The sequence below is a fragment of the Petromyzon marinus genome, unplaced genomic scaffold (genome assembly GCF_048934315.1).
Source record: "Petromyzon marinus isolate PM22_M1 ecotype Great Lakes invasive population unplaced genomic scaffold, UKy_Petmar_22M1.pri1.0 PM_G_Scaffold_3, whole genome shotgun sequence".
In the NCBI taxonomy this organism is placed as follows: Eukaryota; Metazoa; Chordata; class Hyperoartia; order Petromyzontiformes; family Petromyzontidae; genus Petromyzon; species Petromyzon marinus.
Window position 1 is genome coordinate 5887004 of NW_027422872.1, and position 15288 is coordinate 5902291.

The 15288-nt window shown below is 53.2% G+C and overlaps 1 protein-coding gene across 1 annotated transcript; it reads right to left on the minus strand.

The window, feature by feature from the left end:
• Window positions 1–850: 850 nt before the first annotated feature.
• On the minus strand, window positions 851–13072 carry LOC142915336 (basal cell adhesion molecule-like). Its single transcript, XM_076061172.1, has 8 exons — window positions 12994–13072; window positions 9762–9890; window positions 9100–9224; window positions 7447–7663; window positions 5698–5762; window positions 4224–4308; window positions 3639–3821; window positions 851–977 (listed from the first exon to the last, which is right to left on the minus strand). The coding sequence occupies exons 2-7, from the start codon at window positions 9820–9822 to the stop codon at window positions 3718–3720; spliced, it is 657 nt and encodes a 218-aa protein (XP_075917287.1). The 5' UTR covers window positions 9823–9890; window positions 12994–13072; the 3' UTR covers window positions 851–977; window positions 3639–3717.
• Between the last annotated feature and the right edge of the window lie 2216 nt (window positions 13073–15288).

Here is a 15288-nt window from a genome sequence, read left to right on the forward strand (position 1 = left end):
CCGTCACCACCGTCACCCCCACCGTCACCACCACCGTCACCACCACCACCACCGTCACCACCACCGTCACCACCACCGTCACCACCACCGTCACCACCATCGTCACCACCACCGTCACCACCGTCACCACCACCACCACCGTCACCACCACCGTCACCACCAGCGTCTTTGTCTCCCCCGTGCTAGCGATGTTTACTACAAGTACTCATTAGAGGTTGAGTAGACCTAAGGGAGGCCCAGGACCGGTTCAGATAATCGCTATCACTGCTGTTGGCTGTGAGCGGGAATCAAACTCAGGTGGTGGTGGTGGTGGCACGGTAGTGGTGGCACGGTGGTTATGGTGGTGACACGGTGGTGGTGGTGGCACGCTGGTGGTGGTGGTGGCACGGTGGTGGTGGTGGCACGGTGGTGGTGGTGGTGGTGGTGGTGACGGTGGTGGTGGTGGTGACGGTGGTGGTGGTGACGGTGGTGACGGTGGTGGTGGTGGTGGCACGCTGGTGGTGGTGGCACGGTGGTGGTGGTGGTGACGGTGGTGGTGGTGGTGGCACGCTGGTGGTGGTGGTGGCACGGTGGTGGTGGTGGCACGGTGGTGGTGGTGGTGGCACGGTGGTGGTGGTGGTACGCTGGTGGTGGTGGTGGTGACGGTGGTGGTGGCACGGTGGTGGTACGCTGGTGGTGGTGGTGACGGTGGTGGCACGGTGGTGGTGGCACGGTGGTGGTGGTGGCACGGTGGTGGTGGCACGGTGGTGGTGGTGGCACGGTGGTGGCACGGTGGTTGTGGTGGCACGCTGGTGGTGGTGGTACGCTGGTGGTGGTGCTGGTGGTGATCGTGACGCAGCGACTGGGTACCTCTGCGCACTTGTAGTCGGGTATCCCGGACGACGAGGGCGTGACCTGGGTCGCCCCGGCCATGACCTGGGTCGCCCCGGCCGTGACCTGGGTCGCCGCGGTGGGGCCAAGCCTCACGTCTTCCGGGTCTGGCGAGGAGGACAGACGACAACCCCCCGCTGAAATCTCGATTTGAAGCTTTCGTGACTGCAAGGATTCATCTCCTTTGGTTCTTTCGGTAAAGTCACCACCACGTAGAATGAGAATAAAATAATAAATTGATAAAATAAAATAACGCGATAAAATTCTCACGACGTTTCAGGCACGACACAAGCGGCCTTCGTCAGGTGAAGGGACGAGACTGTCTGGACTGATGCTCCTGTTGTTTGTGGAGTGACTCATGCAGCTGGAGCTCCAGCGCTGTCCTCCAGACAGTCTCGTCCCTTCACCTGACGAAGGCCGCTTGCGTCGTGGCCGAAACGTCGTGAGAATTTTCATCGCGTCATTTTATTTCATCGATTTATTATTTTCATTCTCATTCTACGCGGCGGCGGCGACTTTTACCGAAAGGACCGAAGAAGACGACCGCCCGCTCACTCGCGGCCAAGCGGCGCCGTCCGCTCGCGACTTCCCCCCGAGGAGCCGCCGGCGGAGGAATCCGCGGAGCCGCGGGGCTCTCGGCGTGTCCCAGACGTCCAAGTCGGGGTCGCCTCCACCTCGTCTTGCGGTGACGACGACGACGACGATACAACGAGGTGGAACGGGTGGCACGAGGTGGGATGGGGTGGAACGACGATACAACGAGGTGGAACAAGGTGGAACGACGATACGAGGTGGAACGGGGTGGACGGGGTGGAACGAGCCGTCGCGCCCACCCCCACCGGGATTCCCCCAACGCGCGACGCGCAAGAGGCGACGGTTCAGCGCGAGGAAAGTCGTCCCCAGGCGACGTGGGTTCGACGCCTGGGCCAGGGCATCTCTCCCGCCTCGTAGCAGCAACAACAACAACAAAACAACAACAAAACAACAACACAAGAACAACACAACAACAACACAACAACAACAACAACAAAACAATAACAACAAAACAACAACAACAACTCAAATAGTACAACACGCCATTCCGTCCCGGGATGCCGCCTATTGTAGGTGCCACTGGTTCTTCACGTTCTGCAACTATATATGCCACTGGTTCTTCACGTTCTGTAGATGTAGATGTCACTGGTTTTAAACGTTCTGCAGATGTAGATGCCACTGGTTCTTCACGTTCAGTAGATGTAGATGTCACTGGTTCTTCACGTTCTGCAGATGTAGATGCCACTGGTTCTTCACGTTCTGCGGATGTAGATGCCACTGGTTCTTCACGTTCTGTAGATGTAGATGCCACTGGTTCTTCACGTTCTGTAGATGTAGATGCCACTGGTTCTCCACGTTCTGCAGCTATAGATGCCACTGGTTCTTCACGTTCTGTAGATGTAGATGTCACTGGTTCTTCACGATCTGTAGATGTAGATGCCACTGGTTCTTCACGTTCTGTAGATGTAGATGTCACTGGTTCTTCACGTTCTGCAGATGTAAATGCCACTGGTTCTTCACGTTCTGTAGATGTAGATACCACTGGTTCTTCACGTTCTGTAGATGTAGATGCCACTGGTTCTTCACGTTCTACAGATGTAGATGCCACTGGTTCTTCACGTTCTGCAGATGTAGAAGCCACTGGTTCTTCACGTTCTGTAGATGTAGATGCCACTGGTTCTTCACGTTCTGTAGATGTAGATGCCACTGGTTCTTCACGTTCTGCAGCTATAGATGCCACTGGTTCTTCACGTTCTTTAGATGTAGATGTCACTGGTTCTTCACGTTCTGCAGATGTAGATGCCACTGGTTCTTCACGTTCAGTAGATGTAGATGTCACTGGTTCTTCACGTTCTGCAGATGTAGATGCCACTGGTTCTTCACGTTCTGTAGATGTAGATGCCACTGGTTCTTCACATTCTGCAGATGTAGATGCCACTGGTTCTTCACCTTCTTCAGATGTAGATACCACTGGTTCTTCACGTTCTGCAGATGTAGATGCCACTGGTTCTTCGTGTTCTGCAGATGTAGATGCCACTGGTTCTTCGCGTTCTGCAGATGTAGATGCCACTGGTTGTTCACGTTCTGCAGATGTAGATGCCACTGGTTCTTCACGTTCGGCAGATGTAGATGTCACTGGTTCTACACGTTCTGCAGATGTAGATGCCACTCGTTCTTCATGTTCTGCAAATGTAGATGCCACTGGTTCTTCACGTTCTTCAGATGTAGATGCCACTGGTTCTTCACGTTCTGCAGATGTAGATGCCTCTGGTTCTTCACGTTCTGTAGATGTAGATGCCACTGGTTCTTCACGTTCTGTAGATGTAGATGCCACTGGTCTTCACATTCTACAGATGTAGATGCCACTGATTCTTCACATTCTGCAGATGTAGATGCCTCTGGTTCTTCACGTTCTGTAGATGTAGATGCCACTGGTTGTTCATGTTCTACAGATGTAAAAGCCACCACCGCCATCTATTGCGTGGCGGTTGAACTTACAACTCTCGTTCCGAACAGGCAACTGGACTTACAAACAGGTTTGAGCGTCTCTCTGAACGTTCAAAAGTCAAATGTTCATAGGCAGTGGTAGTCTCTGTGTTTAATTTGACCTTAACCCAATAAGATGGTCCGTCAGGCATGTATTTTCTGTTGTGCACGTCACACACATTTGTCTGTTGTGCACGTCACACGCGTTTGTTGTGCACCGGCGTCTGCCTGGTGTCCCGTGTACTCACAATGCAGCCCCACGTGGATCGTCTCCGAGGCAAAGGCCTCGCTCCTGCCGCCCGGCATCGTGTAGTTCACCACGCAGCGTTACCCGGCTCCCACATCCCGCTCCTCCGGTTTGTAGCTCAGGATGGATGTCACGGCGAAGGTGCCGTTGGCCTCCGTCGCTACCGTCCGCGTCACTTTCACGTCTAGCCACGCGCACGCATGCAAAGACAAAGATCCCCCGTGTGGACTTCAACAGACCGTTGGGACAAGTGCTGTTAGCGAGTGGCAGCCCGGCACGACACGCGAGGGGGTGGGCGGCCAGCACCACGCCCCGCCAGCTTTGTCCCCGCGGCGCTAGCGATGTTTACTCACTGCACCACGTAATAGTGTACACTATGCAATACACGGCACTATAGCAGACGTATTCACCAACAGATACATTAACCGACAGATACATTCACCAGCAGATACATTCACCAGCAGATACACTAACCAACAGATATATTCACCAACAGATACATTAACCAACAGATACATTCACCAGCAGATATATTCACCGGCAGATACATTAACCAACAGATATATTCACCAGCAGATATACTTACCAGGTGATGGCAACAGGGGCAGGGAAGCCTTGTACCAGGTGATGTGGGGCTCTGGGTAAGCGTTGTGCACGAAACATTTACCAATCTGCACGAGAGGGAAACAGACCAACACACACAACAAAGAACCCCTGTATAGCCTTAACAGACTGTAGGGGCAAGTGCTGTTAGCGAGCACCTATAAAGGCCGGAACGGTACACGAGGGGGTGGGTGGCCAGCACCACGCCCGACCGCCTTTGTCTCCCTAGTGGCAATGTTTACACACCGCACCAGGTACTCATTTGAGGCTGAGTCGACCTAGAGGAGGTCCAGGACCGGTTCAGATAATCGTCACTGGTGTTGGCCGTGAGCGGGAATCGAACCCGGATCGCCAGGTTCATAGCGCAGCGCGCTAACCGCTACACTACCGCTCCTCACTCACACATAGACACTCACACAGAGACACACACAAACACTCACACACAGAGACACTCACACAGAGACACACAGACACTCACACACAGAGACACTCACACAGGGAGACACACACAGAGACACACAGAGACACTCACACACAGAAACACACACAGACCAACACACACAACAAAGACAAAGAACCCATGTATAGCCTTAACAGACTGTAGGGGCAAGTGCTGTTAGCGAGCACCTTTGAAGGCCAGAACGGCACACGAGGGGGTGGGTGGCCAGCACCACGCCCGGTCGCCTTTGTCTCCCCGGTGCTGGCGATGTTTTTACGCACCGCACCCGGTATTTGAGGCCGAGTCGACCTAGGGGAGGCACAGGAACCGGTTCAGATCATCGTCACCGGTATTGGCCGTGAGCGGGAATCGAACCCGGGTTGCCAGGGTAGTAGCGTTGTCCACGTCGGGATCGAACCCACGACCTCCTGCGTACCAGGCGAGGTAGTCGACATCCCCCTAACCAAAACTAAACCACGTTTGAATCTACGCACGAATCGGTGGCGTCTACAGCACAGCTGTTGGCGTGCGGCCGTTTTCGCGAAGGGGACGCCGTGAAGGTAAAAAAAAAACAACCCTTAAATGACCGTCAGCGGACGGTGCAACAGGAATTTGAAATAAAAAAATGTCAACGTATTCTAGATTTAAAGCTTTCGTGACTGCAAGGATCTCCATACTCTTTGGTTCTATTCGGTAAAGTCACCACGTAGGTAAAAAAGTAAAACAACAAAAAATCACGACGTTTCGGCCACAACACAAGCGGCCTTCATCAGGTGAAGGGATCAGGCTGTCTCGAGGACAGTGCTGGAGTGAAACACAGCCACGCTCAGACCGCGACCTTTAAGCGTGGCTGTGTTTCACTCCAGCACTGTCCTCGAGACAGCCTGATCCCTTCACCTGACGAAGGCCGCTTGTGTTGTGGCCGAAACGTCGTGATTTTTGTTGTTTTATTTTTTACCTACGTGGTGACTTTACCGAATAGAACCAAAGAGAATGTCAACGTAGGCCAAGGGCTCACCTCGTGGCGCTGTCCGTTGAGCAGCACGGGCCGCTTGCTCGCCGTCACGGCCACCGTGGGGGCCGCTGGAAGGGAAGCGAGGGGAGGGGCCGTCCCGTGCGTCAATTTGTCGCGGGGCCGTCATCGGCCACTTGCTCCTGAGTCCGACCTCACTCCGAAATGTGGCCGGGTAGTGCGTCATGTATAGTAGCAGCAGTGTGCACGCCGTGCAACGCGTGTGGAATCGACGGGAGTGAAGTTGGACTTACGGGCAAAATAGACTAACGAACGTGGACCCTCTGGATCCCGGCTTGTTCGTATGTGGGTAACGTTCGTAAGAAGTAACGTCGGTAAGTAGTAGAGACCACGCAAAAATATTCGCGAGTGAGTCACTGTGGTAACGTTCGTAAGTAGAGATGTCACGCAGTAACGTTCGTAAGCAGGGGAGCCCTCGTAATGTCCACTAAGGAGTCTCCGTAGCAACGTCCGTAAGTAAGGGGAGCCCTCGTAATGTCCACTAAGGAGTCTCCGTAGCAACGTCCGTAAGTAAGGGGAGTCCTCGTAATATCCACTAAGGAGTCTCCGTAGCAACGTCCGTAAGTAAGGGGAGTCCTCGTAATGTCCACTAAGGAGTCTCCGTAGCAACGTCCGTAAGTAAGGGGAGTCCTCGTAATGTCCACTAAGGAGTCTCCGTAGCAACGTCCGTAAGTAAGGGGAGTCCTCGTAATGTCCACTAAGGAGTCTCCGTAGCAACGTCCGTAAGTAAGGGGAGTCCTCGTAATGTCCACTAAGGAGTCTCCGTAGCAACGTCCGTAAGAAAGGGGAGTCCTTGTAATGTCCACTAAGAGGTCTCCGTAGCAACATCCGTAAGTAAGGGGAGTCCTCGCAATGTCCACTAAGGAGTCTCCGTAGCAACGTCCGTAAGAAAGGGGAGTCCTTGTAATGTCCACTAAGAGGTCTCCGTAGCAACATCCGTAAGTAAGGGGAGTCCTCGCAATGTCCACTAAGGAGTCTCCGTAGCAACGTCCGTAAGTAAGGGGAGTCCTCGCAATGTCTACTAAGGAGTCTCCGTAGCAACGTCCGTAAGTAAGGGGAGTCCTCGTAATGTCCACTAAGGAGTCTCCGTAGCAACGTCCGTAAGTAAGGGGAGTCCTCGTAATGTCCACTAAGGAGTCTCCGTAGCAACGTCCGTAAGTAAGGGGAGTCCTCGTAATGTCCACTAAGGAGTCTCCGTAGCAACGTCCGTAAGTAAGGGGAGTCCTCGTAATGTCCACTAAGGAGTCTCCGTAGCAACGTCCGTAAGAAAGGGGAGTCCTTGTAATGTCCACTAAGAGGTCTCCGTAGCAACATCCGTAAGTAAGGGGAGTCCTCGCAATGTCCACTAAGGAGTCTCCGTAGCAACGTCCGTAAGTAAGGGGAGTCCTCGCAATGTCTACTAAGGAGTCTCCGTAGCAACGTCCGTAAGTAAGGGGAGTCCTCGTAATATCCACTAAGGAGTCTCCGTAGCAACGTCCGTAAGTAAGGGGAGTCCTCGTAATAGCCACTAAGGAGTCTCCGTAGCAATGTCCGTAAGTAAGGGGAGTCCTCGTAATGTCCACTAAGGAGTCTCCGTAGCAACGTCCGTAAGTAAGGGGGGTCCTCGTAATGTCCACTAAGGAGTCTCCGTAGCAACGTCCGTAAGTAAGGGGGGTCCACGTCGTAGGGGACGTCCCCCCCCCCCCCACTGCGCGTCATTCTAAAGTGAGTAGCCCCGACCGTGAGCTCGCTTACAAAACAGCCGCACTCTTGTGGTCGCCTCTGCCACGCCGGCCCGCCCCGCAAACACCTGGCAGATGAAGTCTCGCTCATCCGCGACCACCGTCGCGTCCAGCGCCAGGGCGGAATCGTCACGTTGGGCATCAATGCGGTCCGTGTAGCCGGTGTCCCCGTCGGCCACGAAGCGACGTAAGTCGCGGTACGATATCCTCACTCGCGAAGTTGTCGAAATCTGCGCCGGGGGGGGTTTTGGCGACGGCGGTCGGGCGGATGACAGCGTGGTGAGTCTATGGGTAGCAGTGGTGAGTCTATGGGTGGTGGTGAGTCTATGGGTGGCAGTGCTGAGTCTATGGGTAGTGTTGAGTCTATGGGTGGCAGTGTTGAGTCTATGGGCAGCAGTGTTGAGTCTATGGGTGGCAGTGCTGAGTCTATGGGTAGCAGTGTTGAGTCTATGGGTAGCAGTGTTGAGTCTATGGGTAGCAGTGTTGAGTCTATGGGTGGCAGTGTTGAGTCTATGGGCAGCAGTGTTGAGTTTACGGGCAGTGTTGAGTCTATGGGTAGCAGTGCTGAGTCTATGGGTGGCAGTGTTGAGTCTATGGGTGGCAGTGTTGAGTCTATGGGTAGCAGTGTTGAGTCTATGGGTGGCAGTGTTGAGTCTATGGGTGGCAGTGTTGAGTCTATGGGCAGCAGTGTTGAGTTTACGGGCAGTGTTGAGTCTATGGGTAGCAGTGCTGAGTCTATGGGTGGCAGTGTTGAGTCTACGGCAGTGTTGAGTCTATGGGTAGCAGTGCTGAGTCTATGGTGCAGTGTTGAGTCTATGGTGCGGTGTTGAGTCTATGGGCAGTGTTGAGTCTATGGTGCAGTGTTGAGTCTATGGTGCAGTGTTGAGTCTATGGTGCAGTATTGAGTCTATGGGCAGTGTTGAGTCTATGGTGCAGTGTTGAGTCTATGGGCAGTGTTGAGTTAACGGTGCAGTGTTGAGTCTATGGTGCAGTGTTGAGTCTATGGTACAGTGTTGAGTCTATGGTGCAGTGTTGAGTCTATGGGTGGCAGTGTTGAGTCTATGGGCAGCAGTGTTGAGTCTATGGGTGGCAGTGCTGAGTCTATGGGTAGCAGTGTTGAGTCTATGGGTAGCAGTGTTGAGTCTATGGGTGGCAGTGTTGAGTCTATGGGCAGCAGTGTTGAGTTTACGGGCAGTGTTGAGTCTATGGGTAGCAGTGCTGAGTCTATGGGTGGCAGTGTTGAGTCTACGGGCAGTGTTGAGTCTATGGGTAGCAGTGCTGAGTCTATGGTGCAGTGTTGAGTCTATGGTGCGGTGTTGAGTCTATGGGCAGTGTTGAGTCTATGGTGCAGTGTTGAGTCAATGGTGCAGTGTTGAGTCTATGGTGCAGTGTTGAGTCTATGGGCAGTGTTGAGTCTATGGTGCAGTGTTGAGTCTATGGGCAGTGTTGAGTTTACGGTGCAGTGTTGAGTCTATGGTGCAGTGTTGAGTCTATGGTACAGTGTTGAGTCTATGGTGCAGTGTTGAGTCTATGGGTAGCAGTGTTGAGTCTATGGGTGGCAGTGTTGTGTCTATGGGTAGCAGTGCTGAGTCTTTTGCTCACCGTACGTATCTGCCCGTGACAAGTGGCGGTGTGCGGGGGGGTGGGTGGGGGTGGCGGTACTCACGATGAACCACTGGGTGACCACGCCGCTAGCCACGGAGACGTTGTACGTGCAGGGGACCACCAGAGGGCGTCCCAGTTCCACCTCGACCAGCGGCCTCACGGAGATGGAGATCGCCGCATGGCCACCTGCCACGATCACCGCACGCAGACTCCTAGTGTAGTGTATAGTGTATAGTAGTGTAGTGTATAATGTAGTGTATAGTGTAGTGTATAGTGTAGTGTACAGTGTAGTGTATAGTGTAGTGTATAGTGTAGTGTACAGTGTAGTGTACAGTGTAGTGTAGTGTATAGTGTAGTGTACAGTGTAGTGTACAGTGTAGTGTATAGTGTAGTGTATAGTGTAGTGTACAGTGTAGTGTGTAGTGTAGTGTATAGTGTACAGTGTAGTGTACAGTGTAGTGTACAGTGTAGTGTGTAGTGTAGTGTGTAGTAGTGTAGTGTATAGTAGTGTAGTGTATAGTGTAGTGTATAGTGTAGTGTATAGTAGTGTAGTGTATAGTAGTGTAGTGTATAGTGTAGTGTATAATGTATAGTAGTGTAGTGTGTAGTGTAGTGTATAGTGTATAGTGTAGTGTATAGTAGTGTAGTGTATAGTGTAGTATACAGTAGCGATGCCCCCGCTGTGTGCTGCGGTGTGACGACGTACACGATGGCGATCATCACCTTGCAAGGAGGAGAAGGAGGAGAGGAGGAGGAGCAGCACCACCAGACACCGTGGCAACATTTTGTCGGCACCGTCCTCGCCGCAGATTGTGGAGCCGTCAAACCACCGTGGCCTTCCCGTCGCTAGTCCTAGTGTAAGTATTAAACGCGACGCATTTCACGATACCCGTCGAGCGGTCCTCCACTCACGACGGAGATGCGTTACGACGACCCTCACCGCAGGTCTAAAATATCGTTAAGTCTTAGCCTACCTATGTGAACTGCAATTTAATAGAAAGTTTCTTCAGGAAACAAACCTATCCGCTGTAAAAACTTTTAACGCGCATTTAACGTACAGTATCGTGCTAACCCTAACATGAAATCGCTAAACCTACGTACCGTACTCTACGTACCGTACTCTACGTACCGTACTCTACGTACCGTACTGTACATACCGTACTGTACGTACCGTACTCTATGTACCGTACTCCACGTACCGTACTCCACGTACCGTACTGTACGTACCGTACTCTACGTACAGTACTCTACGTACCGTACTCCACGTACCGCACTCCACGTACCGTACTCTACGTACCGTACTCTACGTACCGTACTCCACGTACCGTACTCTACGTACCGTACTCCACGTACCGTACGGTACGTACCGTACTCCACGTACCGTACTCTACGTACTGTACTCTACGTACCGTACTCTACGTACCGTACTCTACGTACCGTACTCCACGTACCGTACTCTACGTACCGTACTCTACGTACCGTACTCTACGTACCGTACTCTACGTACAGTACTCTACGTACCGTACTCTACGTACCGTACTGTATGTACCGTACTCTACGTACAGTACTCTACGTACCGTACTCTACGTACCGTACTCCACGTACCGTACTCCACGTACAGTACTCTACGTACCGTACTCTATGTACCGTACTCTACGTACCGTACTCTACGTACCGTACTCCACGTACCGTACTCTACGTACTGTACACACACTGAACGTATCGTAACGTATCGTATTGTGCTGCACTCGCCAAGATTCGTACCTCGTAGTACGCTGCTGCGTTTGCCTGCCGCGCGAAGGTGAAAAAAAAAAATGAAAAAAAAAATCTTCTTTGGTTCTTTCGGTAAAGTCACCGCCACGTAGAATGAGAATAAAATAATAAATTGTTATAACCTGTCGTCCCGACAGGTTTGTTCCTTTCACCTGAAGAAGGCCACTTGTGTTGTGGCTGAAACGTCGTGAGAATTTAATCGTGTTAATTTATTACTTTATTCTCATTCTACGCGGTGGTGACTTTACCGAAAGAACCAAAGAGGATGAACTCTCGCGGTCATGAAAGCTTTAAATTGAAACGCAAAAAAAAGTAATAAAAGTAAATCACGACGTTTGACGGAAGCAACGCGAAGTGTGGTTCCATCGCTGGGGAGCAAATGGGCCGGCGGTCCCCTCTCGTCACACCCCCCCCCCACGAACTCACACACGCCCCACTAGACACCCACACACACGCCCCACTAAACACCCACACACACGCCCAACTAGACACCCACACGCACGCCCCACTAAACACCCACACGCACGCCCCACTAAACACCCGCACGCACGCCCCACTAAACACCCACACGCACGCCCCACTAAACACCCGCACGCACGCCCCACTAAACACCCGCACGCACGCCCCACTAAACACCCGCACGCACCCCCGTAGGGTCTCGAGGAGGGATCTACCCGGCACGGTGGGTCTTCACCCGAGGGCCCCCGCTAGCGGGGACGTCCCGCGGTTTCCCCGGACCGGGAAATTGGCCGAGCCCCTCCCAGACCGGATTAAACGGCGGGCCCCCCCTAAAAGGGGGCATAGAGCTTGACAGGACCGGCGGCGACGAAGCCCGCGCGGCACGGGGGACGGTGCCCCCGAGGCGAGCTCCCTGCGGCAGGGCGCACGGCGGCATGGGAGGGAACAGCCCCTAGGCGGACAGGAGGAGGATCTGAGAGAGCGAGGGACCGAGGGGATTGTCGGCGAGTCGGCGGCGGCGGGGGAACGCAGAGCGTTCAAAACGTCCGCGGGAAGGATTCGAGCGGACGCGCGGGATGACGTCACGTGACACGGGGATTGACGGGCTTTGAGAACGTAATGGGGGGGGGAAATTGGGATCGGCGTTCTTCTGGAGCGGCGAGAGAGAAGACCGGCCGCCCTCGGCGGTCCGCGGCGGACGCCCCCGGGGCCGGGTTCGGCCGACAACGACCGCCCGGAGCAAAGTCTCCGAGGCGAGCGTCTTCCCCCCCAACAACGCCCCTCCCGCCGCCGCGCAGCTGGAAAGACGAGCGAGCACGGGCGGCCGATCCGGGCCCAGTTCGCGGCGAGCCCCGGCCGGGGGGACGGTCGCTCTCCGCCGAGGGGAGGCGGCAAGAGGTCAGGGCGCGGTCCGCAGGGAGCTGGCTGGAGGGGAGGCCCGCAAGCCAAGGGGTCGCCATTCATGCCGGGAGTAAAAACCTTGGCGCCGGACTGGCCGGCCGACGCGTTGCGCGTTAAGAGGGCTCAAAGGAGCGGTGGGACAGCAATCGGCGTCACCGCTGTGTGTGTGGGTGACTCCGATCAGTGCGGGTACCGCGTGATCCCACGTACTAAATAAATAATTAAATAGACGACCGCTCCCGCGCAGAGATTAATTGATTGATTCCGGGCGCCGGGCGGCTTGTTTTGTACGACGGCTTAGTGAAATAATTAATTGGTTCATTCATACCAGCTGCGAGCGGGCGATTTAAACATCACGTTTAAACATATTTAAACGACATGTCACATTTAAACAACGTCATCACATTTAAACAACGACATGACGTCATCCGCGCGGTTAGGACGCGCGCCAAATTAACCCCTAGGCTTCCGTCAAACGGCACAAAAAAAACTAAAAAATTACTGTGTCGTAGAATCTTTTGTTCTGTTCAATTTATTTCAAAGCCGTCGTATGATGAGACGAAGAAGCAATTTGTAAGTATCACGGTATAATAATAATTATTATTTTACGCGGCATATCTCACAAAAACTCGTGGTCAAACTCGATTATTTCGTAAAAGTCCACGTAGAAACGAGAAAATAATACATTAAATAATGGCAACACGACGTTTCGATCATGATCAGGTTTAAATGAAAGAGAAAACGAACCTAGTAAAGTTAATAATATTAATATAATTCAATAAAACACACACAGAGACGTCTCACACAACAGTCAACACCCAACCTGGTTGATTGACGTTGGGAGACCACGCCCACACACGTGATCGTCTAACACGGTCGATTCCCACGTATTCACAGTAAGAATCGATTAATGAAGGTTCATTTTAGACCACTGTTTAGTCCCATGTTATCACAACGGAAATCGATTTTATTAGCCTAATCCACTATAAATCGATTCCCATGTTATACCAAAGGAAATCGACGCCATACATCCATAACTCTACTATAATCGATTCCTAATTGCATCCCATTGGGAATCGACGCGTGTATATTTAATCGAACGTTAAATCGATTTTCTCTGCACGTGACTTGGCGTGTTGTGAATGGCGATGCGGAAACTCTTCGTCCTCCACCTCGTCACGTGGTGCAGCAGCCACGGTGAGCCGAGCCAATCGATACATCGGTGGAACGGTGGTGCAGTGATTAGCGCACTGTGTGTGTGGGGAGCGGTGGTGCAGTGGTTAGCGCACTGTGTGAGTGGTGTGTCTGTGTGTTGTGTGTGTGTGGTGTGTGTGTGTGGTGTGTCTGTGTGTGGTGTGTGTGTGTGGTGTGTGTGGTGTGTCTGTGTGTGGTGTGTGTGATGTGTGTGGTGTGTGTGTGGTGTGTGTGGTGTGTGTGTGACTGTGTGTGTGGTGTGTGTGTAGTGTGTGTGTGGTGTGTGTGTGACTGTGTGTGTGGTGTGTCTGTGTGTTGTGTGGTGTGTCTGTGTGTGGTGTGTGTGTGTGGTGTGTGTGTGGTGTGTGTGTCTGTGTGTGGAGTGTGTGTGTGGTGTGTGTGTCTGTGTGTGGAGTGTGTGGTGTGTCTGTGTGTGGTGTGTCTGTGTGTGGTGTGTGTGTGTGGTGTGTGTGGTGTGTCTGTTTGCGGTGTGTCTGTGTGTGGTGTGTCTGTGTGTGGTGTGTGTGGTGTGTCTGTGTGTGGTGTGTGTGGTGTATCTGGTGTGGTGTATCTGGTGTGGTGTGTGGCGTGTGTGGTGTGTCTGTGTGTGGTGTGTGTGTGGTGTGTGTGGTGTGTCTGTGTGTGGTGTGTGTGTGGTGTGTCTGTGTGTGGTGTGTCTATGTGTGGTGTGTCTGTGTGTGGTGTGTCTGTGTGTGGTGTGTGTGGTGTGTCTGTGTGTGGTGTGTGTGGTGTATCTGGTGTGGTGTATCTGGTGTGGTGTGTGGCGTGTGTGGTGTGTCTGTGTGTGGTGTGTGTGTGGTGTGTCTGTGTGTGGTGTGTGTGTGGTGTGTCTGTGTGTGGTGTGTGGTGTGTGTGGTGTGTCTCTGTGTGGTGTGTCTATGTGTGGTGTGTCTGTGTGTGGTGTGTCTGTGTGTGGTGTGTGTGGTGTGTCTGTGTGTGGTGTGTCTATGTGTGGTGTGTCTGTGTGTGGTGTGTCTGTGTGTGTGTCTGTGTGTGGTGTGTGTGGTGTGTCTGTGTGTGGTGTGTGGTGTATCTGGTGTGGTGTGTGGCGTGTGTGGTGTGTCTGTGTGTGGTGTGTCTGTATGTGGTGTGTCTGTGTGTGATGTGTGGTGTGTCTGTTTGTGGTGTGTGGTGTGTGTGGTGTTTGTGTGTGTGGTGTGTCTATGTGTGGTGTGTGGTGTTTGTGTGTGTGGTGTGTCTGTGTGTGGTGTGTGTGGTGTTTGTGTGTGTGGTGTGTGACTGTGTGTGTGTGGTGTGTGTGTGGTGTGTGTGGTGTGTGTGACTCTGTGTGTGTGGTGTGTGCGACTGTGTGGTGTGTCTGTGTGTGTGACTGTGTGTGTTGGTGTGTGTGACTGTGTGGTGTGTCTGTGTCCGGCAAAACAACCCCCTACCTCCTCGCGGTGCCGGACGGGCAACTCTGTCGTGGACAGCGCTGTGGGGGGAGATCCAATTTTGATTGGCTCCTCCCCTCATGGCATATGTGTCCACCACAGGGGCTAAACGGGGGCTCTGGACGGGTGCGAGGGGCTGGTAACCCCTCCACCTTCAATTAATTACCACGAAACTACGAATTAAACTGAAATATGTAACAACTAAGCTTGTGCCGGAGGCCCCGGGGGGCCAGGCGTCTATGACGTTTCCTGGCCAAACCCCAATTGGCGGAGCCAGGAGATTGAATACCTACCCTCGGGGCTACTCCAGAAACAACGAAAAGCCACTACGGTTGGCCACGTGGAATGTTCGAACGCTCACTGCAGAGGAGAGGCTGCCACTCCTCTGTCGGGAGCTGGACCGGTACCGCCTGGATCTATGCGGCATTCAGGAGGTCCGGTGGACCGGCTCTGGCTCCTGCCACCATGAGGGGTGGACAGTCCTCTACTCGGGGCAGCAGACTGCCAAACAA